Source organism: Stegostoma tigrinum, chromosome 7, assembly GCF_030684315.1.
Source record: "Stegostoma tigrinum isolate sSteTig4 chromosome 7, sSteTig4.hap1, whole genome shotgun sequence".
NCBI lineage: Eukaryota > Metazoa > Chordata > Chondrichthyes > Orectolobiformes > Stegostomatidae > Stegostoma > Stegostoma tigrinum.
The window spans coordinates 13006908-13031805 of NC_081360.1; the positions used below are offsets into that span (position 1 = coordinate 13006908).

Genomic DNA, 24898 nt, shown 5'->3' on the forward strand with positions numbered 1-24898 from the left:
GTTTTTTGAAAAAGTAGCAGAAGGTTGGTATGCATAAAACATCAAAAAAAAAGTTGAAGTGCTACATAATGCAAAGTTGAACTTCATGGAATAAAGGGGACATGAAGTTAGCTCAGTGACAGAAAATAGATTGAGAAAAGTGCCCGTGTTAATGACATGGTTTTCATTGTGCAGGGTGCAGTCACAACATTTACAGATGACATGATACTTTAGTATCATGTACTGTTTGAGGAAGATGGTGGTAGACTTCAAAAACATGTTGACTGGTGAAATCAAGCGTGTAGGGTTTAATGCAGAGAAGTGACAAGATTTTGATGATAGAAATGAAAGGAAGTGCAAAGTGTAGTGTCCAAATGCAAAAGAGGTGCTAAAACAGTGAACCCTGGAAATATATGTGCACTGATTGTTGCAATACAACAGGGAAGGTTGAGAAAGCAGTTTAAAAGGCAAATGGGACCTGGGCTCGATAAATAGAAGTATAACACAAAAGCAAGGAAATCATTGGAAACCTTTAGAAACCACTGATTTGGCCTCGATTTCTTTGTTTTATTCAATCGTGGGATGTGGGCATTAATTGCATATCCCTTGTTGCCCTTGAGAAATCTGTGGTGAACTGTAAACTGCCTTCGAAAACTGTTGCAGTCCATGCACTGGAGGTAAGCTGTCAACGTTGAGAGGGAGAGAGTATCAGGATTTTGACCTATCTGCACTGACTTGCAAATATCTTGCTGTTTCTTCTTAGCGGCTTGGAGGGGAGTTTGCAGGTGGTGATGCTCCCATATATCAGCTGCCCTTGATCTCTTACGGATGAAAATGTTTGAGGGTTGTTGGAGGCTGCCATCGAAGAAGCTTGGGTGAACTTCTATGTTGTACATGTTGTATATGGTTTATACTACTGCTACTGAGCATCAGTGCTAGGTGCACTGGATGTTTGTCAATGTGGTGCCAATCAAGCTACTTTTACTTGGAGGGTGTCAAGCTTCTTCAACGTTGTTGGAGCTGCGCTCATGCAGACACACTGACTTGTGCCTTTTAGACGGTGGACAGGCTTTGGGTAGCCACGTCAGTCTCTTAGGAAACGTTCTGTGATGTTTGTAGCCAATGTCTTTATATGGTAACCTCGAGGATGTTGATAACAGGAGATGCAGTGATGTTAGTATCCAGGGATAATGATTCTGTTGTGTCCAATTCTGAATGCTGACCATGAGGAATGATGTGAAGCCTTCGGAGCGAGTCTGGAAATGATTTATAGGCATTGGTCTGAAGAAGCTACAGGGATAGATTGGAGAAGGTTGGATTTGCTTCCTTGCAAAATTCAGTTAATTGGCAAGAGCAGCTTTTTGTTGAGCAGCAAGTAGCGGAGACAAATTCCAAAGAAGCTTTAAGTATGAGATTTGGAAAAGCATCCACAGAAGAACTCTACACTGATACGAAGAAAATGTGGCAATGGCTGAGTTATTTGGTAGAGATTTTGTATGGACTTGCTCCTGGATGATTCAGCATGAGTGTAGCAGATCAAATTTTATCTTCCTCTACTCATCCATTCTATGGGTCGAGAAGTATAGTGGAACTGATTGCCAGGAATCTGCGGAAGGCTTTTCCTGACCAACCTGCAGTAATCATGTAGCAGTTTCAGCACTTCCTAGAACTAAGATTGTGGGGTGTATATATTGTGTATTAGCTATTTGGGTACCAGGGATTGATTTGTGTATCTGCAATCAAACCTTAAGTTCATAGTGAAGCCAGTCGAATTTCAGTTATTGATTTCTATTCTTAATTTACTGCATCATTGCTGCAAGTCGCATCTTGTCATTGACTCCCACTTCAACTCCAAAACTCAAGCTTCTCACCCCTAGAAAATAGTATATTTCACAGCTTATTCGTCAGTTTGTGAAATCATTGACTGTCTGTTTCATTCAGTCAGGATATGAATAATCTGACCATGAGGCTGTTGGATAGCCATGAAAAGCCAGTGTTTTGTATTTATCATATGCTTTTCATAACCTTAGGACATTACAAAACAGTTCATATTCAGAAGGGTCCCAGTGAAATCATGTCTCTGTTTGAGTGTAGGAAACTTGACAACCAATAAGCAAACAGTGAGCTCCTGCAAAGAAAAGATTGAATAATGCCCAGATAATCTGTTTACTGTTATTAGTGGAAGCATATCTACTGGCCAGGCTACCAAGAGGACTCCCTGGTGTTATAGGATCTCTATCTACCTGAGAGGAGCCTTGGTTTAATGTTTTCAGATGATAGGTGTTACTCTAAAGAGTCCAGCGCTCACCTTCAACTTCTGTGCGGTATTACGTGAAGCAGGGGTGACCAAGCTAAAATTTGGATTATGTTCGAGCATCTCTTGGATGGAGTTTGATCCCACAATCTTCATGGGATTGTTGAAACCTGCAACAGTTACTGACAAATGGAATTTTCATCCTTTTGTGTCATGAACACAATTTTTGTCATTGTGCACCATGGATATGTATATCACAGCCTCACAGGCCGCAGGCCTTTTAGTAAAGTGTTCCCACATGTCTCCATTCATGGACAGTGGCAACTTTCGTATTCAGAATTTGAAGTTAGTCACTATAGCAGTGGGATCAGGAAGTTAATTCCAACAGGAAAAAATCAACAACTCAGAATTATATCTCTAATCTGGGTTCAGGCACTCAACTTGTGGACCTGCCACTGTTTCATACAACTTTCTAGATATACGCCAGAATTTTGGAAACTTGCTAGCTGAATTTTGGAGGAGGCATGCTGTGTTGCGCAAGGCTTGGTAAATGCTTTGCTCATACTAGCATTATAGGCTGCCTTATATTTATATAAAAGTCTTTTTGTTGGATTAGACCATCCGAACCCTGTCAAAAGGCGATGGTGCATGTGTTTTTGTGATTTCTTTTTATTCTTAACTGCTATGTAGGCCCCCCCTTTAAAATTCTTTCCTTTCTCAGCTAATCTTAACTAGACAGTCAATACTTTTCTGAGGGAGTTGCCTGCTGTGCAAGATTTGGAGAGAAGTGGCATAGTGCCAGGAATAGACTTCACCTTCAAAGACAGCCTGAGTGATGGCTGTTCCTGTCAGGCGTCATCCGCCTGATAGAACATGGTGTGAAGCTGGATGAACACAGCAGGCCAGGTAGCATCAGAGGAGCAGGAAAGTTTGACAGTTCGGGTCGAGACCCTCCTTCAGAAAAGGGGGAGGGGAACGGGATTCTGAAATAAACCGGGAGAGAGGGGGAGGTGGATAGAAGATGAATAAAGGAGAAGATAGGGTAAGAGGAGAGAGACAGGTCAAAGAGGCGGGATTAGAGCCATTGAAACTGGCAAACTGTCACAACAAACAACTATACCTCCCCAGTGGCGAACCATTTCAACTCCTCTGTGTGTCCCCCTTCTCCTCCCCAACCCCCCCACCCCACGCCAGATGACATGTCCATCCTGGGCCTCCTGCATTGCCACAATAATGCCACTCAGAAGATGCAGGAACAGCATCTGATATTCTGCTTGGGAATCCTGCAGCCCTAGGGAATCAGCTTGGATTTCACAAGCTTCAAAATCTCCCCTCCCCTGACCACGTCCCAAAACCAACCCAACTAGTCCTGCCTCCCTAACCATTCCTCCCACCTCAAGCCGCCTCCTTGACCCGTTTGTCCGACCTCCCTCCTCTGACCTATCCCCTCCCTAGCTCCCCACCTACATTCACTTTCACTGGCTCTAACCCTGCCCCTTTGACCTGTCTGTCTCCTCTCACCCTATCTTCGCCTTTATCCATCTTCTATCCACCTCCCCCTCAGTCCCTATTTATTTCAGAACCCGCTTCCCCTCCCATTTCTGAAGAAGGGTCTTGACCCGAAACGTCAAACTTTGCTGCTCCTCTGATGTTGCTTGGCCTGCTGTGCTCATCCAGCTTCACACTGCGTTATCTCAGATTCTCCAGCATCGGCAGTTCATCGAACATAGAAAAGTACAGTACAGGCTCTTCGGCCCATGATGTTGTGCCGTGGAATAATCCTAATCCAAACATAAAATAACCTAAACTACATTCCCCTCAATTCACTGCTGCCCATGTGCATGTCCTGCAGTCGCTTAAATGTCACTAATGACTCCGCTTCCACGACTACCACTGGCAAACTATTCCATGCGCGCTGAACTCTCTGGGTGAAGAACCTCCCTCTGATGTCTCCTCTATACATTCCTCCTAACACTTTAAAATTATGACCCCTCATGGCAGTCAACACTGCCCTGGGGAAAAGTCTCTGGCTATCAACTCTATCAATGCCTCTCATTACCATGTACACCATTACCTTGTTCCTACTATCCGTTATCTGCCTGGTGATGTTTTATGTACTTCAGTCAGGTGATGGGACTTCCTTAGTGGTTCCAGATGAATTCCTGTGACAGTCTGACCAATTAGCTTCAGTTGTGTATTTTAGATGTACTCTTGTAAATGTCAAGACGCAAACTCCTATGGGTCAGGTGCTGGAAAATTAGATTTGAATAGTTGTGTGTTTTTATTTTTTGGGACTGGCGCACGTGGGCCGATGGTCTTTTTTCTGTTTTGTAGATGTTTTAAGACATGAGGGAAACAGCGTGACAAAGCCAGCAATAGTGCCCTGAAATGGCACACCTCAGTGAAGCTGCAACTGAGCTATGGTTTATGAGGGTTAATCTGTCCTGGGTGTTTTGTGAGAGCAAGATAGCAAGGACATTGTCAGAAAATGCTTCTCTCGGATATGAAAGTGAACTGGTCAAACTTTACAAATAAAAACTTAGCTGAGTTAATTCTCAACACGTAATTTTCGGGTAGGTATAAACGTGGGCTGTTATTGATTGCAGATTGATTTTGGGCATTTTGTTTAAATTAGCTTATTGTGAAGTTTTACAATTCCAACTCACTTCTAGGATATTTCTGATCAGTTTGTTGACTGGTCAATCATCTATAATATAAACAAAGATTTGAGGGAAGGACTGTTCATATACCAACTTGATCCTGTTGATGAACTGTGTTGGAGGTTGAAATTTGCAGTGTTGAGTTTAAGTTCCAAGGCTTGAGCTCATAACCTGTGTTGATGCTGCAGTATTATACTCAGCAAGTACTGACTTTGGGTGCCACAACACTGTTGAATTCCTCCTTTACGTCTTGGAACTAAGCAAGAAAACCAGGACGTTTACCTCCTGTTTTGGCCATCATGTTTCACAATCAAAAGTGCAGATAACTGATGAAAAATTTCCTTCCCTGTTCTTTGGGCTTTGATGCAAAATGGCTGCTGTTTTTCCATGTTTGTCACTTAATTTTTAAAGCTTCATTTTTGAAAGCCCTTTGAGAGGTTTCAATTACCTTTCTGCATGTCTCTCTCTCTCTCTCTCTCTCTCTCTCTCTCTCTCTCTCTCTGTCATGTTTTTGCCACGCCCCCACCCCACCCCACGAAACTGCTGTGCAAAACTCACCTTGATCCGAAATACTGGTTACCATTGTCGTGATGTCAGTAGTTATCTGATTGCTGTTCTGTGAAATGGCTTGGGATGTTTTACTGCATTGGAGCTACTATATAGGTGTATATTTTTGTTCTTGGTGCATACTCAGCAGTAGAAACAAAAGCTTGTTTATTAAACAAAAAAAGTCAAGAAGCTTGTCCAGACTGAGAGAAATTAGTTTGATTTCAACACTCTGGAACCTCTTTCCAAGTTCCCAGGGCTCCCAGGTCCTCATGCTGTGTAAAGGAGTGTTTGTAAAATAAATGTGCAATAAACATGATTGCAGTCGAATGTAGAAGGATTACAAGGTGATCTGATTCAGGTATTTCGTGTGACCAAAACAGTTAATGAGCCGGATCAAACTTATTTTCTCTGGGGAAGTCCGACACAAACGGCATAACTTGAAAATTAAACAAAGCCATTCAGGGACTGCATCAGGAAGCACTTCGCACATATATCAGTGAAAATGTGGAACTTCCGAGAAAAGCTTTGAAAATTTTGAAACTGAGATGCCTCCATTTCAGCAAGGTAAGTGTGACTGGGGTTAAGGAGGTTAAATACAAATCAGTCATTATACAATTGAAGGGAAGAATGGGCTTGAAGGGCCAAATGGCTTATTGATAGGAAAGCTGTTCTCTAAATGACTTGCTCCTGGAGTTTTCTTCTCCCATCAGTGCCTTTTCGCATTTTTACTGCATGGTTTCGTTACCTGTCACTGTGTTCGTTTGGTGATTGGTAATGGAAATGTATTCCTGCAATTTTGTGGCATTAATTGCTGTTACATTGGAGCATCTTGTAAAACAGTTGAGGTTTTTCTTTGTCTGAATGATTCAGGAAGAGTATAGAGCTGTTTACGCTGGCTCCTGTCAGCTCCATCTTCTCGGGTGATTTCTTCTCCTCCTCCTTCTTCTCCTCCTTCTTCTCCTCCTTCTTCTCCTCCTTCTTCTCCTCCTTCTTCTCCTCCTTCTCCTTCTCCTTCTCCTTCTCCTCCTTCTCCTCCTTCTCCTCCTCCTCCTCCTCCTCCTCCTCCTCCTCCTCCTCCTCCTTCTCCTTCTCCTCCTCCTCCTCCTCCCCCCCCCCCCCCCCCCCAACGCCCCACCCCACAGCATCTTGTTTCCTGCTGACATTATTTTTGAACTGTTTGCCTGTCTCTTATGTTCTGAGCAAGGCTTATAAGATGTCGAAGGGGAAAGCCATGTTCTTTTTGACATTTTGTTTCAGAAGAGTGGATTAGGGCAGATGGGTCGCTACTTTGAATTGGGCAGCTGGACCTAGATTAGATGCTGGAATGTGGTCTTTTCCCAGAAACAAGCATGGCTGTGGAACAAGGTGCAAGCTTGTAGATGTCAACTTGATGGCGATCACTGCTTCCAGAAGGTAGTAACTACAGGAAGCAGTTGGATCCAGTGTGATCTCCTGCAGCCAAGTTTTGATTGCTGTGGGGAGCTGGAGAGGAATTCCCAAAATTGCTTCCCCCACTTTAGCCTAATGAAATCTGGATTTTTATTCTGTGTGGTAGTGGAATCAAATGGTTTTTGGGCAGCATGTGGAACAGGTTCATCTGAATGCACATGTGAATGTGAGTGACTGCCTGCAGGGCCTTTGCTTCTCTGCTGTTACTCATGTCCCAATTCTTGCAAGTTGTCAGAAGTATTTGCATTTTATCTTCTTTTTAATCATTTCATTGGGTGACATAGTTTTCTATATTTTACTAAGCTGGGAATCATTTTTTAAATTGTATTCTTTGTTGCTTTTGTAACTCTGGTTGCACTTCTAATACTGAAACTGTGATTAGAATACTGTGAGGAATGTGCGGCAAACTCGACCACAATTGAGCTAGAATCAGTAGTGCATGCATCGCGCACCAAAGGATTGTGCTTTGAAAATATACATGGACTCACAGCAGGCCCTCAGCAAAAAACAACTCCATCCTTGCTCCAAGATTAGTGGCTGTGTTTATGAAGCTCCTGTGACAGGAGATGCCAAAGAACTTGATAAAACCCATACCAGAAGATAAACTTTGAGAGTCCACTCTGGACCCACCAAAAGACAAATTGGATAAGTTAGGAATCGCAGAGGACCGAAGAGGTTTAGAATTCCCAATGCGCAACTTATCAAATCTGGTAGAATGTTCTAACATATCAGAAAGTAATTGATGTAATGGTTGACCATTGCCTGAAGGTGAATTGTGAAGGAGAGGAAGTGGAGTTAGTTGTACAGAGCTTTTGCTCCCATTCGGAGTGCTACATTCAACTTAGGCCTGATATCTCCATAAGATCATAAGATATGTTCAGGAGCAGAATTAGGTCATTTGGCTCATTGCTGCTCTGTCAATCACCATGGCTAATGCATTTCTCAGCCCATCCTCCTACATTGTCTCCATAACCTTTGATCTCTTTGCTAATCGAGAACATGTCAATCTCCCTTAAATACACTGTGGCACTGCCTTCTGTGGCAATCAATTCCACAGATTCACCACTTATGAAGAAATTCTTCCTCCTCTCAGTTCTAAGGGGTCATTGTTTCATTCGGATATTGTGTCTTTGGGTCCTAGTCTGTCGGGTTTAATGAGATCTCTGCAGTACTCCTTGTAACTGCCACCCTCAAAAAGGACCCTTTTTCACTACTGTCCCTGTCCTTGCCAGTATCTTGCCCCAAACAGCATGGGTTCTTGGCTCATTTAGCAGCCTCCTGTGCAGCACCTTGTCAAAGCCTCTGGAAATCCAAATAGATCGCATCTACTGGCTTTCCTTTGTTTTACTTACTTGTTACCTCCTAAAAGCATTCTCTTGCATTGATTAGTCCCGGCCTCCTGTTGATGTAGTGAGGATCGATTGGTGTTAAATTCACCTGAATGTGATTCATGCTTGAAGGTTACACTGAGGAATGATTGCACAAACTTGGTTTATATTAGATATAGGAAGTTTGGTAGGGGGTGCAGTGGGTGGTACTGAATTTGAAGTGTTGTCAAATATTGAAATGACTAAGTGGAATAAGTAGAAACTGTTTCCTCTCATGGAGTTAGAATGGGGGAGTTTAATCTTCTGCATCATCTGGTTCTAATGATAAAACACATATGAAGCATGTTTTTGCACCGAGGGTAGTTAAAATCAGGCATTCTCTTAATGAAAAGTCTGTGGATGCTTGGGCCAGTTAGCTTTCAAGACTTAAAATGATAGATTTTTGTCAGCAGAGAGACTTGAGGGATAAGCAATGAAACTGTGCAATGTGGAATTGAATTGCAGGTAAGCTATGATCTACTTGAACAGATAAGGCACCAAGGGTTGAATGGCCTACCCCCATTCCAATTTTCTTATGAACAAACTGAGAAAGCACAGCTGCAGGAGATACTTGTACAAATTTTCCAATTAAAGAAGAGAATGCGAGGTGATGTTATTAGCTACTGGTAACAGATCCAGAGTATGTTCTGCATCATTACCTCTTTACATGCAGACACTTGGAAACCTGAAGCAGGAGAATATAGAAAAAGTTGACTAAAAGCAAAATAATGTGGATGTTGGGCATTTGAAAACGAAATGAATTGCTGGACAATGGGTTTGGTCTGGTAGTATCAGTGGAGGGAAGAACAGAAATGGCGTTTCATATCCACTGACTCTCCATTGGAACTCTGAACGTTCTCCAGCACTTTGTTTCTATTTAAGAGCAAAGTAGCTTCCTGTTGATACTATTACCATGGTTGTATGCAGTGACATTACGCATCCCTACCAGAATGAAGCTGATTTGTTAACTCCCCGGTCAATACTCTGAGTACACATCACTTGAGAATTGAAGTTGTGTAACAGGCTATCACTCGCATTTTGCTGGAGAAAGAATCCTCAATTTCGGAAGACTTTGTAGGTTTGGAAAGGAATTCTATTCATTACATTTTGTACAGCCAACTTAATAGCTGTTGTTTGTTGGGTAAATAGACTCCATTTCCTATGAGTCTTACTCAACCACCAATTCATTGGTACAGTTGTGTCAATACTTGCTCCATATACCAGTTATGGGTTTAGAGAATTGGAGACAAATGGCAACATTTTTTTTTTGTGTGGCTTCACTGGATTCCACCCTATTGGCAGCACCTTACCACTGGTATGGCAGGTCGTACAGCTTGATCGACAGTGACAGCTTTGCGCGCCTGCAGTTAGCTGCTGTTCCATGGACTGTCTTGGGAGAGGTTGAGTAATTTGGGCCTGTACCCACTTGAAAGTAGGGGAATGAAACACAACCTTATTGAAATGTGCTAAATTGTTCAAGGATTTGACAGGATAGATGCAGACAGGTTGTTTACCCTTGTGGGTACACCTAGAACCAGAGGGCATAATCTCAGAATGAAGCGTGACATATTTAAAACACCCATGAGGAATTTCTTTTGGGCATAGTGAATCTGTGGAGTTCCTTAACACAGGCCTTTTGAGGTTTGGCTATTAAGTATATTTAAGGCTGTGATAGATCTTTAAAAAGTAAGGGAATCGAGGTTGATAGGGGAAAGGCTGCCACGATCTCAGTGAACGGTGGCACAGCCTTGACTGGCTGGTTATCTGTTTCTACACCTTGGGCTTTTATGTCCTGCAGTCTACTTGCAAAAGAATAAGGAACTTGGCCCAAAAAAGTGGACAATTGGAAAGGCAGGTTTCAAAAGTTCAGAAAATATCGTAAGCCTGCAAAGATAAAGGAGCCATGTCAGATATGTGCACACAAGAGCTTAGAAGAAAAGTCCTATCGGAATCTAAATGCTAGCTGTTTCTCTCTCCATAGAAGCTGCCAGACCTGCTGAATTTCTCCAGCTGCGTATTATTTCAGATGTGCACTCCCAGCCGTCATTTTCATAAATATTAGCTGCCCACTTCCAAGTATGCATCAAGACCCACTCTTCACTGACTGGCTCCCAATTTGAGAACAGCTTGATTTTTAAGCTCTCTTGCTAATTTCAAGTTCTTCTGACCTTGCCTCTCCTGACATCTGAATTAGGTGTCAGCTGTAGCACAGATGAAGCTCTCTAGCCCCTTCAGCCAGCAAGTTTTGGAATCTGGTCCCATTTCACGACATAAACACAGAATTAAGGCAGGCATTGCAATGTCCTCCTGAAGGAGTGTCGTAGTTGGTGATGTTTTGAGTTACATTAAATGGTGACGAGATTCTCTTTTCCTTATTAGTTGGGTATACAAAATCTGGCATTAATTCACAGATGCCTGGCATATATTTATATCTGATCAGCCTCTCAGAAACAGATTATTTGGTGATTAATACCTTATAGTTTGTGGAAGCTTGCTGCATGCAAATTTGCTGCCACAGTTTCTGCATTAAAATGTTGACTTCCTTTAGCACTTACTTGGCTGGGAAGGAGTTTGGAGACATCTGGTGGTCCTGAAAAGCCCTGTTATCAATCTGTTCTTTTTTAGATTGTCTGAAAGATCTACATTCCTCCAGTTTGGGCCTGTGAACACCCCCAGTTTCGTTCATTCCACTTAAGACAGTCATGCCTTCTGCCTCATCAGTTCTCATCTCTGGAATTCCCTTCTTCAAATATCTTTGCATTTGTTATTTTTCCTTGTAGAACTTTTCCACGCCTTCTACTTGGCCCAAACATTTCATCGTACAAACTCAGTGCCTGTGTCTCATTTCTTTTCAAAAGCTTCTTGATGTCTTGTGACATTTGACTAGATGAAAGGTGTTATGAATGTATGGGTTATTCTCTTTTTGAATAATTTTCTTTTTGATCAGTGAAGCCAAGAGCAGATGTCTGATGTTCTCTCTTTAGGTGCTCTTCAGGATGTTGACTCTGGCTCATGAGTCATACTGTTGCCTCTTTCATGGAAGGTTGCAGGCTCAAGTCCTCCCTGAGAGGCCTAAGCGCACAATCTTGTGCTGTGGGGGTGATGTGTTGCCAGTATTGTTTTTTGATAAAACTTGAATTCCAGACCCATCTGCTCTCTAAGAGAAATATAAAAGACTCCATGCTGAGATTGAAAGAGGAACAAGGAAGTTCCCTCTGATGTCCTGACCAATGTTTACCCCTCAAACAACACCTCTACAAATATCTGGTCATTAGCTTTATCCTTCTATGGGAGCTTGCTGTGTTACAACAGTGGCAGTAGTTCAAAAACTACCGAATCGACTGCCTGGAAACAGACCGTCATCTTAATGTTGTCAAAGGCAGTATAGAACTGACTGCATTTTTCTCATATTTGAACTTGAATGTGTGCTGGTGTTAGTGATCCAATGCAGTCTGACTGCATGTTCACCTCTGTTTTTTCTTTGAAATGTTCATATGCATGTGCTGTATAAAGCCAATTGTAGAAATATTTTTAAAAATCTTGGGTTTTTCTCTTTACCTATATACTTTTGTTTTCATTTTTAAGTGTTGGTTTTTAACCATTCTTCAAGTAATTTTAGAAGTTTATCAGCAAACAAAACCTGCTTGAGTAATTGAACGAAGGCCATTTTGTGAAATGAAATCCAAACCAGCCCAAATCGCAAACCTAAAAGCGTACGCTCTCCCTCTACCCATCAAAATACCTTGGGGCCCATTCTTGCCCTTTTTAGTTCTCTTAACATTTCTTCCTGTTTTATTTTCTCTGCTTCCCATTTCTCTCTTTTTATAGTTCATTCAGTACTACCCACTCCATCCTTTTCCTCTGTCCCTCCCATTCCCGTCCTGTTTGATGTCTTACCCCATTCCTCCTCTTTATTTGCATCCCTCACATACTTGAGGAATTTGAAGATGCAAAGCATTTGTGGCTAATGCGCTCCCTTATATATGAGCATTTCCTTTAGATTACTGATTTCCCCATCATCATACACCTGTGCGCTCTGCTATGTCCTTGGCTGTCAAATTGCTGGTCATGAAATTGCTGTTCAAATGGCATATAAAACTGGATGTTTCTCCTTAGACTTTTCTCTCCCATAGCCACATTCAGGGCTCTCAATGCTGTAGAATAAATGTTGATCTGCCTCCTTGATTGCAATGTGAGACCTGAACAGCGTAGTAAGTGCTGTGGATTTAAATTCAACAGGACAGACTGACTGCTTCCCAGAGATTTTAAAAAGCCATGTTTCTGCCCAGGCTTTGGTAAAGTAATGTTGTGTTCCTCTAATCTCCTCCCTCTCAATTTCTTTGCTACCTATCCTCTCCTCAAGAAGTGGTTGCAAAATAAATTAGCCAGTGATCACCAGAAAGCATGCAGTGACTGCATAGTGCACACTCCTGTTACCTCTTCCATTAAAATAGATTGTCGATCTGTAGGAGGGATTCCAACTCTGGGACTCTTATTACAGTTGATTGTGCAAGGTGTGTGTGATCCAACTTTGGGACTTTTCCATTGCAAGTCTGAGATTCAGTATAAATGTAAACGTTCTGATGCCTTCAGGAGAGAAAGGTGGTGGGGGAAGAGAGTGTGGTGAAGTGGTGGACGCAAGTACAATTACACTGTTTAAAAGACATTAGGATAGATAAATGAAAACAGATGTTTTTGGAGGGATATGTGCCAGGCGCAGGCAGGTGGGACAAGTTTAGTTTTGGATTATGTATAGCTTGGACTGGTCCGTGCTATATGACTCTAACCTCGAGAGGGCAAGTGTGAAAAGAACATCATGTTGACAGAGCAAGAATAAACTGAAGGCTGCACCTAATTTTTGCTGCTGGTACAAATTGCCACATTTGCAGTCACCATATGGGGCCAATTGTGTGACGGCATTGAAGTTCCTTACATTATTGATTACATTAACTCAATAGTATACAGTACATGCATGTTGTTGACGCATCAGTATTTGTATTGAATATGCGCACACAAACACTAATTTCTCTGACAGCAGGTGTATTAAACTTTGTTTCCATTGTTTTCTGCAGCCCGGAAGATGAGGTGCCGAGCTCAAGGAGTTTGAGAATGACGCGGCTGTGCACCTATCTGCAGCACAGATATGTGCAACTCTGTCGAGTGGAGCGAGCAGCGGCCCGCCAGCAGCGGTGTCGGCATGCCTTCCGGAGAGCGCTACTGCAAGCGGCCAGCAAGGAACCAGACTCAGCTGGGCAGCTGCTTTGGGAACTCCGAGCAGCAACCCCCACGCAGACCAGGTCAGCTGTTGAGCACTGGCACTGCCAGACACCACTTATTTGAAGGATTGATCAAGGGAAACAAATCTCTTGGATAAACACAACTCTTAGTGGGTGGAGGGGTTTGTTAGTTTTGGACATTTTGTTCAATACAAATTATGTAATTATTGTTAGTCTTGAACTACAGTCATTCATCATGATAACTCATGAGGGCACTAAAAATATAATAGTTTAATACCTTCCTCCTTTCTTTGAAATGACATAGTGTTTTGCCGAGGACCCTTGGTGAGACGGATTTTAAGCTTCCACCACACGCCTTGGTATATCAATCTAGAAGTTACATTTTTGTTAGAAAGGAGACATTAGTTCTAACGTGGTAATATGGTCTTGTCCCTGCCATCTTTTATCATCCTTATTGGACCCCTCCTTTCTTTTCAAAAAAAGGTCTAATTTCTTTCTTTCTTGGAAGATGAGTATTTCTTCACCTCTGCTCTGCTCTGCTCCCAAAGCTAAGGACATTGTTCTGTAAATTCCAAATTTAACTTTATTGCCCTGGCTGATGTTTCTCCCTTGAACAAATTTGCCAGAAGATGATCACCACCTTGTTATTTATTTGTTTATTTACTTTAAGTCTATTTTCTAATCAGCCTGTTCTAAGAAGACTTGAACCCACACACCTCAGCCCAGGGGTTGGGACATTACCACCGTGCCACAAGAGGACTAAAATTTGAATTCAGGAGCTCCTGTTTATCAAACAGGTGCTTAAATCCACTCTGTGTGGAATGTGTGGAACAGCTACTACACTGCTGCTTTAATACTTATGCACTGATCAAACACTCGTCTTTTTCTCCTGTACTGATTTGTCTGATTGGACCCAGGATGTTCCAGACAAGAGATGGGAGGGGTATATCAGCCAGCTTTTCAGATTTTTATCTGTTTGCATTCATTCCCATGATGTAGGCACTGCTGACTTGATGTTTCTCTACCCACCTTTAGCTGTTATGGGAAAGTGGGTAAAGGACTAGTGTAATTGATGCCACTTTAGAGGTCATTGAGTTAATTTGGAGTCATACTTAGGCCATTCTAGGCCAAGGAATATTAATGAAATCATTGGGTTTTTAAAGCAACTTGTCTCATACCAACGTTGATAGCATTTGTTTCAGTACCTAGGTATTCTGGTGGTCCAGATTCGAATCCTCCAATTTATCATGCTAGAATATGAACAGACACACACTTCACTTATGGCCAACATTGAGTTACTAATCCAAGCAACAATTACCCTGTCATGCGTATTCAAATGGCTGGTTACTGCCTTGTGGCTCCTGTGAGCAATTAAATGAGCATTGACTTGGGGAAATAGCAGTTTTATAGTAAAGTGTGACACTGTTTGTGGTTAGCTGGTTTACAGGCAGTTAATTGTCTGATCTTGTGAAGAGTTGCCACTTGCCAATTGAATGATGTCAACATGTGGCTTGATGCTGTAATGCTTTCAGTTAATAATGGGGTGAGGGATGCGAAATGGTGAAAATGAGATTGGGATGAGTTCTGGGGTGTGAGAGAGGAGATTGAGCTCTGTTAAGACTGGCTTTTTTAAATAAACTATTAGCTTAATTTTTTTGGACTTCTTTTTTACTGGAGTATTTATCTTTTAAACAATAATTGCTGAACAACTCCTGAAGAGACTAAATCATTCTCAAGAGACTATTAAGCTTGAAAGCACAGGAAGGTGGATTAACTCTCATTCTATGTTTAAAGCATTCCTGTGTAATGATGATTAAAGTTAAGCTCCCTCTCTGTTCAATAGAGCAAGTAATTTGTGATGCTTCTGACAAAATGTTTGCAGCATTCTGCGTTCAACCAAGTTAATATTTTTCTTCTCTGTTTTCCCAATGGTGATTTTATTTTTTTTAAAAATTTCAGACATTGCAAGCTGCTTAGAATTTGCCTGTTCTCTGGCAGTCAGGTGCTGAGAACATGGAACAGGCTTCTGAAGACGATGCCTACACACTTTCTTTTTGGGCCAATTGATCTTTGAAGTGGAGAACTACTGTGGTATTCAGGTCAATTGAGTTAAAGAGCAGGGATATTTGGATCAAGGCAAAAGCAAAATGGTCACCATGGAGCAAGAGGACCAGAGAAGTAGAATAGGAGGAATAGATAAACATGCTGAGCAGAATTTGTGGGGAAACTGAGTCATTGCACATGCAGAGGGTTGCTTGCATGCAGATAACACTGTTAAATTTACTGTAACAATACTGTTTCTCGCTCAAACATTGTTCAGTCCTCAGTGTATTCAGCCCTTCTGCTTGGAGGTTGCACACGTAGTAGGGTGTGGAGTTGTTCGGGTTCACAACCTGTCAAGAGTGGTGCTTAGACATGAAAGCGTCTCGTTGTGTTACTTAAAGCAGAAATAAACATCATTGGGTCACCTCAAGGCACTGCAGAAGTTTTACAGAATTTGTTGACCCACCCAAATTATTTTTATAGCTAATAAGATTGGGAGGAGTTTAATGCTTAAATCTTCTGAGCAACCACTTGCCCTAAGTACTAGGGCTCACCAGACTTCCATTTAATTGTTTTTATTTCAGTCTCTATTTTTACTTTAGCCTTAACAATCCAAGGAGGGGAGTCTGAAGATAAGATTGTTGGCACACTAATGCTGAGAGTTTTTCTCGGGCTTCAGAGTTAAACCGCTTGAAAGTGCATCGGCTTAATATTATCTCAGGAATGTATGTGAGTAATGCAGCATTGTTGTTAAGTAGTTGTTCAATGAGTCCTAAGGGAGCAGTCCCTGAGGTTCAAAATTAATTCAACTTAACAGCAAGTGTCTGGTTCAAGATTATATTTCAACCAGGAGCTTGACAAACTAGGAAAAATGCAAATATTTGTATCTCTACCATTTAATCCAACCTGATTAATTCAATCCCAACATGAGGATCTGACATGGAAGTGGTTCAGCTTGTGCTATTTTCTCCTTACCAGGTACCAATGCATTCGTTGAAATAGGTGCCTTGTGTGATGTGGCATTCACAGGGAGAAATTCTAGGTCCAAATAGGAACACGAGTACAACAGCAAGGGAGTGATGCATTCATGCAGGATATTAGGCCTCTGTCTGAGTATTAAATGAATCTACGAACACCCCACCATCACAAGGGTGTCAGAATCATGCAAAGGATATGGTTTTTAAATAAAGCTCTAAAGCAATTTCGATTGTTAAGACAACTTGGGAAAAAGTTAGTTTATCTTTGAAAGAGAAGATTCAAGGAGAATCTATTATAATAAAGATTTGGAAAATTTTGACAAGCCTTGAAAAGGTAAAGAGTAAAATTTGATAGCTCCATAACTCTTGTTTGGACATGAAGAATGAAAGGGGGAATTATTAGATCATATGCTTTCTCAAAAGTGGCTGTTGCATAAACAGATCAAATATTGGTAAGGGAAGTGTATAAAATGCTGCAAAGTTTGGACACAGAAATAATTGGAGTAGACAACTCTGAGGAGCAAATTGAAACCAGTAAAGCTGGACGTGCATGTTGTAATTTCTGACTGAAAAATGCTTTGTTTCACAGGAACTTCCTTTTCTGTCTAGGCAGTGAAAAGTATGCGAACTGGTCTCATTTGGATTTGCCTCTTGAAAATTTGCAGGGTGTCTTCACGCATTAGGGTTTTAGCATTTTAATAATGCCAGGTGTTATCCACGAGTGTTGAAGATCTGCAATGTGCTTATCAACATCCACAGTGTTTAGATTCAGTTTGCAAAGGGATGCGATGCGATACACATTAAAATCGGGTGTGAGGCAATCATCAAACCGTGTTGTCAAGGGGAGCTGGAATGAAAACCATGTTTTTCCATCGTGTGAGAAGAGGCAAAGCCAGCTAGAGGTTGCAGCTCAATGAAATTGGAACTAGCAAGACAAATTTCAGCCAGTGAGGAAGGGTTGTATTGGTGGAGAGTTACTGCTGGGGAAGTTGAGAGAAAGCACTCGAGTGGACAGTTGGAAGAAGGAGAAGGAAGGGCAAAGGGATGGGGTTGGAAAAGTGGAGAGGGAGGAAGGGGGGTAAGGAGGAGGAGGAAGGGAGGAAGGAGTAGCGTGTATAATATTGAACAGCTACAATATTGTGTACTTTACACCACACTTTGGGAAATATGTCAAGGTCTTTTGGAGAATGTGGAAAAACCTTGATATCAGGAATGGGAGTGATGAGACTTGCTTTCAAGCAGAGAATATCTGAGGTGTTCAAAATCATTGAGTTTTCATTATAGTGAATGAAGGGAATCTCCAGTGACAGAAGGTAGATGACCAGGTGGCAGATTAACAAAATAATCAAAGGCAAGGATCAGTTGATCATCTTTTATAAAACAGAGTTGTGATCTGAAATACAATTGCTGAAGGCATAGTAGATACAGATTCGGTAGTAACTAAGGAAAGGAAACTAGGTGGATACTTGAAGGGGAATATTGAACACGGGAATTCAAGGGAAAGTGGTATTAAATTAGATAATGCCGAATGTTAAACATAAGCACACAGTACTGGATGATTCTAGAATAGAATTGCCATGGGGTGCAGAGATTAATACGATCATAGAAGCAAGAGTGTAAATGTAGAGTGCATTGAAAGAGATGGATTCGCATTGGAACAGGGGATCTCATGCTTGCTCAGATGTTTGTTGAAGATCTGGTAGCGTGTTTTGAGGAAGAGCTGGGGCCTCCTTGTATCCTGACTAATTCATCATCAAAATCATTGCTCATGTTTGTTCCTGCTTTTAGGACCTTGAGAACTGGCTGCATTGTTTACCTGCTGCAACCGTCACTGCAGTACAAAATAATTCATTGAATGTACATGTGCTGTTGAGACTTCAGAAATATAGTGTGTAGGTTTCCCTGATCTTAGCTAAGGGATGGAATTGGGAGGGAAATTCTTTGTTGTACCTTGTGCCCTTTGAATTTAAACAACTCTTACTGCTTAATAGCTATAAATTATTGCTTGCATCAGAGGGATTTAAAGATGTTCATAGATACAAGGGGAAGATTTTTTTCCTTAAGCAATCCCTATTCCCATGTTTATGTTTATCGCTACCATCCATGAAGCAACAGAGAGACATGTAACTACTGCTGTGTAACTGACTACCTGTGGAGTTGCAAAGGACTCCAGTAGTAATTGCCACTTGCTGTTGGCAGTAGCCTAAAATGCCCAGCCCCTCACCCCAACCCAGGTGATTCGGATCTCGCATCCTGCAGTAGCAAAGATCTGTAATGCTAAAGTGCATGGAAAACTTTGTGATCTGATCTCGGGGCTAGTTAAATATTGGTACTGTAAGAGTTGACTCATCTCTTGTTTTTTTTTCAGCACGAAGCAGCCGGATCACAGAATAGTGGAACCAGCACTGTGTACAGGAACCATCAAGGGCCAACATTGCCCTAACATGTCTCTTCCATACACCAGGCACTGTTTCCAGCGTATCCTTTAGTACTGACCCTTTCCAAAGGCTAAGCACAAAGTTTGCTGTATAAATCCGCATCAACATTAGGTCTTGACAGAAATACTTCTAAGGATTACTGCGTGATTGATTTCCAACACCTATTTTGTCTTTGGGTTGAGCATATAATGTTATTGAGAATTGGTGAAGAACTCTGATAAAATGAAGTTTCTGCAAAGAAAGATTACAAACGAGGTAGTCGCAGAATATGTACAGAATCGGGCAAAGTCAGCATGGTTTTGTGAAAGGTTTCTTGTATTTGGCAGATATATTTGAGTTCTTTGAGAATGTGACAGTCAGACTGGATAAAGCAGAACTTGTAGATATAGTGCATTTGGATTTCCAAAAGACAATTGGACAAGGTGCCAGATAAAAGACTTAATACACAAGGCAAGATTTCCTGCTGCTGGGTGTGATATAGTTATATGAACAGAGGATTGGGTAACTAACAGAAAACAGAGTTAGCATATATGGGTAATTTAAAACTTGCCAATGTAACCAGTAGATTGCCACAGAGTTTGGCGCTGGAGCTTCAGCTATTTGCATGATATATTGAGGTCTTGGAGGAAGGGTCCAAATGTATTCTTGCCAAATTTGCTAATAACACACAAAATAGGGAGAGAAGCGAGTCACAAGGTAGACAGAGATTGTGAAGGGATGTAGATTGGCTTAGAAAATGGACCAAGATTTGCCCAGTGTTGGGGGAAAACGTAAAGTTGTACATTTTTGAGCAGTAAGAATATAAAAGCAAAATGTTATTTAAACGGAGGAAGAATGTCACATTACAAAGTGATCAGAGTACCTTTGTACATGAATCACAAAAAGTTAGTATGAGTACAGCAAGTAATTAACAACGTGAATGGAGAGTAGCCCTTGTTGCAAGGGAATGAAGTATGAATGTAGAGAAGTCTTATTATAATAATGCAGGCACTGCTGAGACTGCTTTTGGAGTATTGCATGCCATTTTGGACTGCTTGCTTAAGGGGATGTGCAAGTCGTCTTCATTTTACATTGGTCCACTTAATGTTATTTTGTTTTAATATCTTTAATCTCCTGGGGCCTTTTTTTGGTTTGCATTACCATTTAATTTTGGCGTCATTTGTGTGCTTTTTGCACTTGTTGAATTCCGAAATCAGTGCCCAATATTACACTGCCTGCACCCCAAATGTGCACCCTTTTGTTTTAGCCGTAGTATGCAAAGTGTCTTGCCTCTCACTTGGCCAAGCTTCTTGGCCTCTCATTTTGCTAAATTTCCAGGGAATGTAAGACTTGTTTAGTCAGTGTCTTCTGGTAGAATGATGCTGTCATTCCAAAATCGGTTCCTTTTTCACAGCAGCTATTTCCTTTCTTTGGTAAAGAGATGACACTCAGCTGGTTATTAGAGTTCATAGAATCACAAGACTTGATCACTCATACTCTGATCTCTCATATCTTATAGTTTTCAGGGTTAATGTAGTTGAAATTAGACTGACTGATTAATTCTTAAACTTGAATCCCTTTGTCACAAAGTTGTTTTTGTCTTCCTAAATGTTTATTATACCTGTAAGTGAACTTTGTGATTGGAGAGCAAAGATGCCCAGTTTACTTCCTCCTTGTCCTTTCCTATTTAAGAAAATATTCTGTTTATTTTTCGGACTAATGTAGATATCTTTGCATCTTGTCTCATAGTATTTCATTTGTCTTATTATTTCACATTGGTTTGACTTTACTGAGGCTTTGATTGGAAGCAGGGGAGTCAAGAGAGTTGGACTTTGTTTCATTGTACATGAGGACAAATGGACAAACCTTGGAGACACTATTCAGGACTGGATTTGGGGTGCACTTCTTCAACACAGGAACTGTTAAAATGTCTAATTTTTCCAAAATAAACACTAAATTAATCACTTTAAATGACATTAATGGTCTTTTTGTCAAGCAAAAATCTAAAGTTCACGTTTGGAGTTACTATTCAGATCTGTTATGTTGTAAATAAGTGATATAGCCAGTGCTGTGCACCTTGTGTTGCAGCAGAATATGGCCACAATAGACTTTTTGGATCATCTTCTCTACTCTTTACTCTTTACTTCAGGTGATGCTTTCCTGACTGGAGAACACCTTGATCCTGCATGGCCTCTTCAGCAATGTATTTTGGAGTCACCAAATAGAAAATAGAGAGGGCAGTTGGTAATTGCCCAAAAGCTATCAATCCTAGGGTGGTCATTTAATTAAATAACACCATTTATGACTCATTTCTCTTGTAGATGACCATTATAAAAGCTTATTTATCCTGGCGATCTGATATTAAGCAGTCAGTGAATGAAAAGAGTTGTTGCGCTGTATTTAAGCAAAGCTCACTATATTTCAGTTTGAGGCTTACTGTTTCCTTGACCTTGAGTGATTCAGATATCCTGTTGAGTCGCTCCCAGCAGCTGTTCTCAAGCTGCACAGCCAAGTTTGCAGATGGGCAACAGTGCTCGGTACCAGTGTTTGACATCACGCACCAGACGCCACTTTGTGAAGAACATGCAAAGAAAATGGTAAATAATGAGAAAACAGCATGGTGTGTGTATGACTGTGTGTGACTGTGGTTTTAAAAAAGAAAAATGGTTAACTTCTGGTTATTAGTATGGTGCAGAACAGCTAGAAACCTCTAGTAGTCGCACCTATTGTCAATAATTTTTGCTTTTTTATTCAGTCATGGACACTGCTTTCACTGTAATTTATTGCCCATTCCTAGTTATCCTTGTCAAAGTGGTAGTGAACTGTGTTCCTTGAGCTGCTGCAGTCCACTTGGCGCATATACACCCACAGTGCCTTTGGGTGGGAATGCCAGGATTTTGTTCCCATGACATTGAAGGAATGGTGTTACATTTCCGAGTTAGGGTGTGGAGTGCCTTAGAGAGGGTCCACACGTAGGCTTGTGCTAGAAGCTGAGGGGCGGCCTTAAATAAGTTTATAAAATCAGAAGGGGCATAGATACGGTGAAAACCAAGGCCTTGCTCCCAGATTAGGGGAATCCAGAACTAGAGGATGTAAGTTTAAGGTGAGAGGGGAAAGATTTAAAGGGGACCCAAAGGCAACCTTGTCACGCAGAGGGTGGTGCAAGTATGGAATGAGCTGCCAGAGGAAGTGGTGGAGGCACGAAAAAATTAGAATATTTGAAAGGTATCTGAATGTGTATATGAATAGCAAGAGTTTACAAGGATAAGGGCTAAATGCTGGCAAATGGGACCAGATTAATTTAGGATATCTGGTTGGTATGGAAGAGTTGGACCATAGGATCTGTTTCTGTGTTGTACATCTCTAACTGTATACCTCTAAATTAAAAAAAATTAGCTGCTTGCTTGACTGTGCTGCAATGGCATGTACTCCTTAGTGGCTTGCTGTTCAGTCTTTATTGTGGGCAGCATGACCCTTAATCCTACCAGACCCAATCTGGTTGGAACAAGTCGCACCAAAAACTTGCAAGGACTCCATTCCAAAGTTAGCAGTATTTAATTTGCTCTGAAACACTTGTGGTCATTCTGAGGTCTTGAAGAATGCTGCAAAGAGAAGATTCCTTTTAAAGACGCTGGCCGGCTTTGCAGAAACCCTGAGAAATGCGATTGGAGAAATGTATTGACATTTGAGATTTTTGTGGCTTGAACTGTTTTGTCACAGGAAGTCGGAAGCAAAACTCCTTGAATATTTTAAGGAAAGAGCAGGAAGAAGCAATGAGGCAGGAGCTATGAGCAAAGAGCAGGGCGTTGGGAATAGTCTTGAATTTGTTCTAAAAACAAAATAACACAGACGCTTCATCCTGGAAACATCCAAAGATGATCAGATGTAATGTCAAGTGCAGAAAGTTGTCAATGTTGTGCTGTAATGAATCGTCACAGACTGGGTCTAGGATCAAGTAGCAGAGCTCTTTATTGCATCACTATGCCATGAAACCTAATGTTTTATTTTAAGGATGTGACATTAGACAGCACAAACATATTTTGTCAAGTGCTATTAAAGATGTTAGCAAAGCTGGTCTTCTCATCAGTCTAGTCTAGATTCAAGTCTTAGTCATATCAGCGTATTAAAAGTTTTATTTCACTATCATGTGGTTTGCATGCTATGGATTTGGAAATTGGTGAATAGTTTGTGCTTATAGTGCAGTGTGTTACCAGTTGTTGGCACCATTGATCCCATAGAAGTCACTGTTTTCATTGTACGTATGATTCTATTTTCTTTTAAGAGAGATCGTTCAAAGTGAGCACTATGATCCCCCTTAGTATCAAAATGACTGTTTTACGATTTGTTTTGGCTTGACACAGGCATGCTTAATAAGGGCTTACATGAGGAACAATTTATAAAGGAACTATCTTGCTGTAAAGTGCCAGTTTTGATCAATATAAAACCAAGCTCCTGTTAAGATAATTGGAGATCCACTTTCTGTATTTGAAGAGTAGTGAGTTCTGTTGCTGAAGGTTCTTTGTAAATTTTATACCTCCACAGCCCCCATTCCAAAAAACCCGTCCGGACCGTAAACTTTGATTAGGCAGATGCATACTTTGTGTACAATGCATTTTTTTTCCATTGGAATACAACTGGGCAGTACTAAATCATTTTCACCACAAACACTCGAGTAATGAGCAGAGACATTTGCCATGATACCCCCCCATTCCGTGAGCATTGCTCACTATAGCCCAGTGATTGCGGACCACAGCGTCTTCAAAGTACCCCGGGCAATTCCCCATCATTGTCATCATCTCTGTATGGAAGCATGTGCTGTGTCAGAATTTGTTGTTCTGACTGCTACCTTGTCATGACCTCCTGGTTCTTCCCCTAGCCCCTTAGTCCTCTGACCACCCACCCCTCCACGCCCTTTCAGGGATTACTTGTGCATGTGGGTCATGACCGTTTCTGTGTTTTGCCTGTGCTTTTTGCACCATTCTTGTGTCCACGCTTGCTTCACAGCTTTGTTTTGTCTCAGGATAATTTCTTGCGAGGGGATAACAATCGGAAAGTCCAGCAACAGCGGAAACCCAGGAAGAAAACCAAGCCTCCAGCACTTACCAAAAAACACAAGAAGAAGAGACGGAGAGGCCCACGGCGGCCTCAGAAACCCATTCCTCCGGCAGTGCCCCAGGGCAACCTTTCAATGCCTGCCAGTCTGGGAGTGTCAGTCTCAGCATCCCATGTACGGTAAGTACAAATATTAAAGTAGGCTGCCTTGCCACAGTATTTGTAGGAGACAGAGATGGTGGTTTGTAGCTTTATCTCTCATTCCTTTTGAGAGCAATAACATGAAAGGACAAACCAAGAGGGCACTCAGTACACACAAGTGCCAAGTTGTTAACTCAATGTTATTGAGGTTTGTTTACACTCTAATTGATGGTCTGTAGCTACAGAGCTGGAAAACAAAATCGTACGACCTAGCATCTTCAATTTTGGGAGCTACCAGCCACCTAAAATCCCAACGATGTGCGCTGAAAACTCTGCTCACGTTTTGACAGCTGTGACTGATTGCATCACCAGAGCTGAGGCATATCATTTTCTAAAAATTCTAATCCAAACAGCGAATATGCTTAACAAAATATCAATTTACCCCATCTCAATGTTTGTGATTTCTTTTTTTTAAAAGAAATCCAAGATCTCAGTTCAAATCTTCACTAAAGAACTCATCAGTACTTAGTTTAGTATACCCTATCCAGTTGCCAAATATCATTGGAATCTGGCCCTTGGGTTTTGAGGTATATTGTTTATGAATAAAGAGATTTGCAAGTAGGGTTGGAGAGATGACCTCAGTGCATAGTCAATTTTGAAGGTGAAAGAAAGAAACTTACCAGGGATTGAGACCTGGTTCATAAACAAAGTTGCTGGAAAAGCTCAGCAGATCTGTTAGCAACTGTGAAGGAGACAACAGAGTTAATGTTTCG

At 41.3% G+C, this 24898-nt stretch overlaps 1 protein-coding gene across 1 annotated transcript in view; it reads left to right on the plus strand.

Annotated features, from left to right (window-relative positions):
* The window catches only part of ino80db (INO80 complex subunit Db), a 90793-nt gene that overhangs the window by 43901 nt on the left and 21994 nt on the right, over positions 1-24898 (plus strand). The window contains exons 5-8 of the mRNA XM_048534677.2: positions 13331-13555; positions 18884-18993; positions 21396-21529; positions 23953-24164. Coding sequence (XP_048390634.2) covers positions 13331-13555; positions 18884-18993; positions 21396-21529; positions 23953-24164 — 681 coding nt within the window. The remainder of the gene's footprint in view (positions 1-13330; positions 13556-18883; positions 18994-21395; positions 21530-23952; positions 24165-24898) is intronic.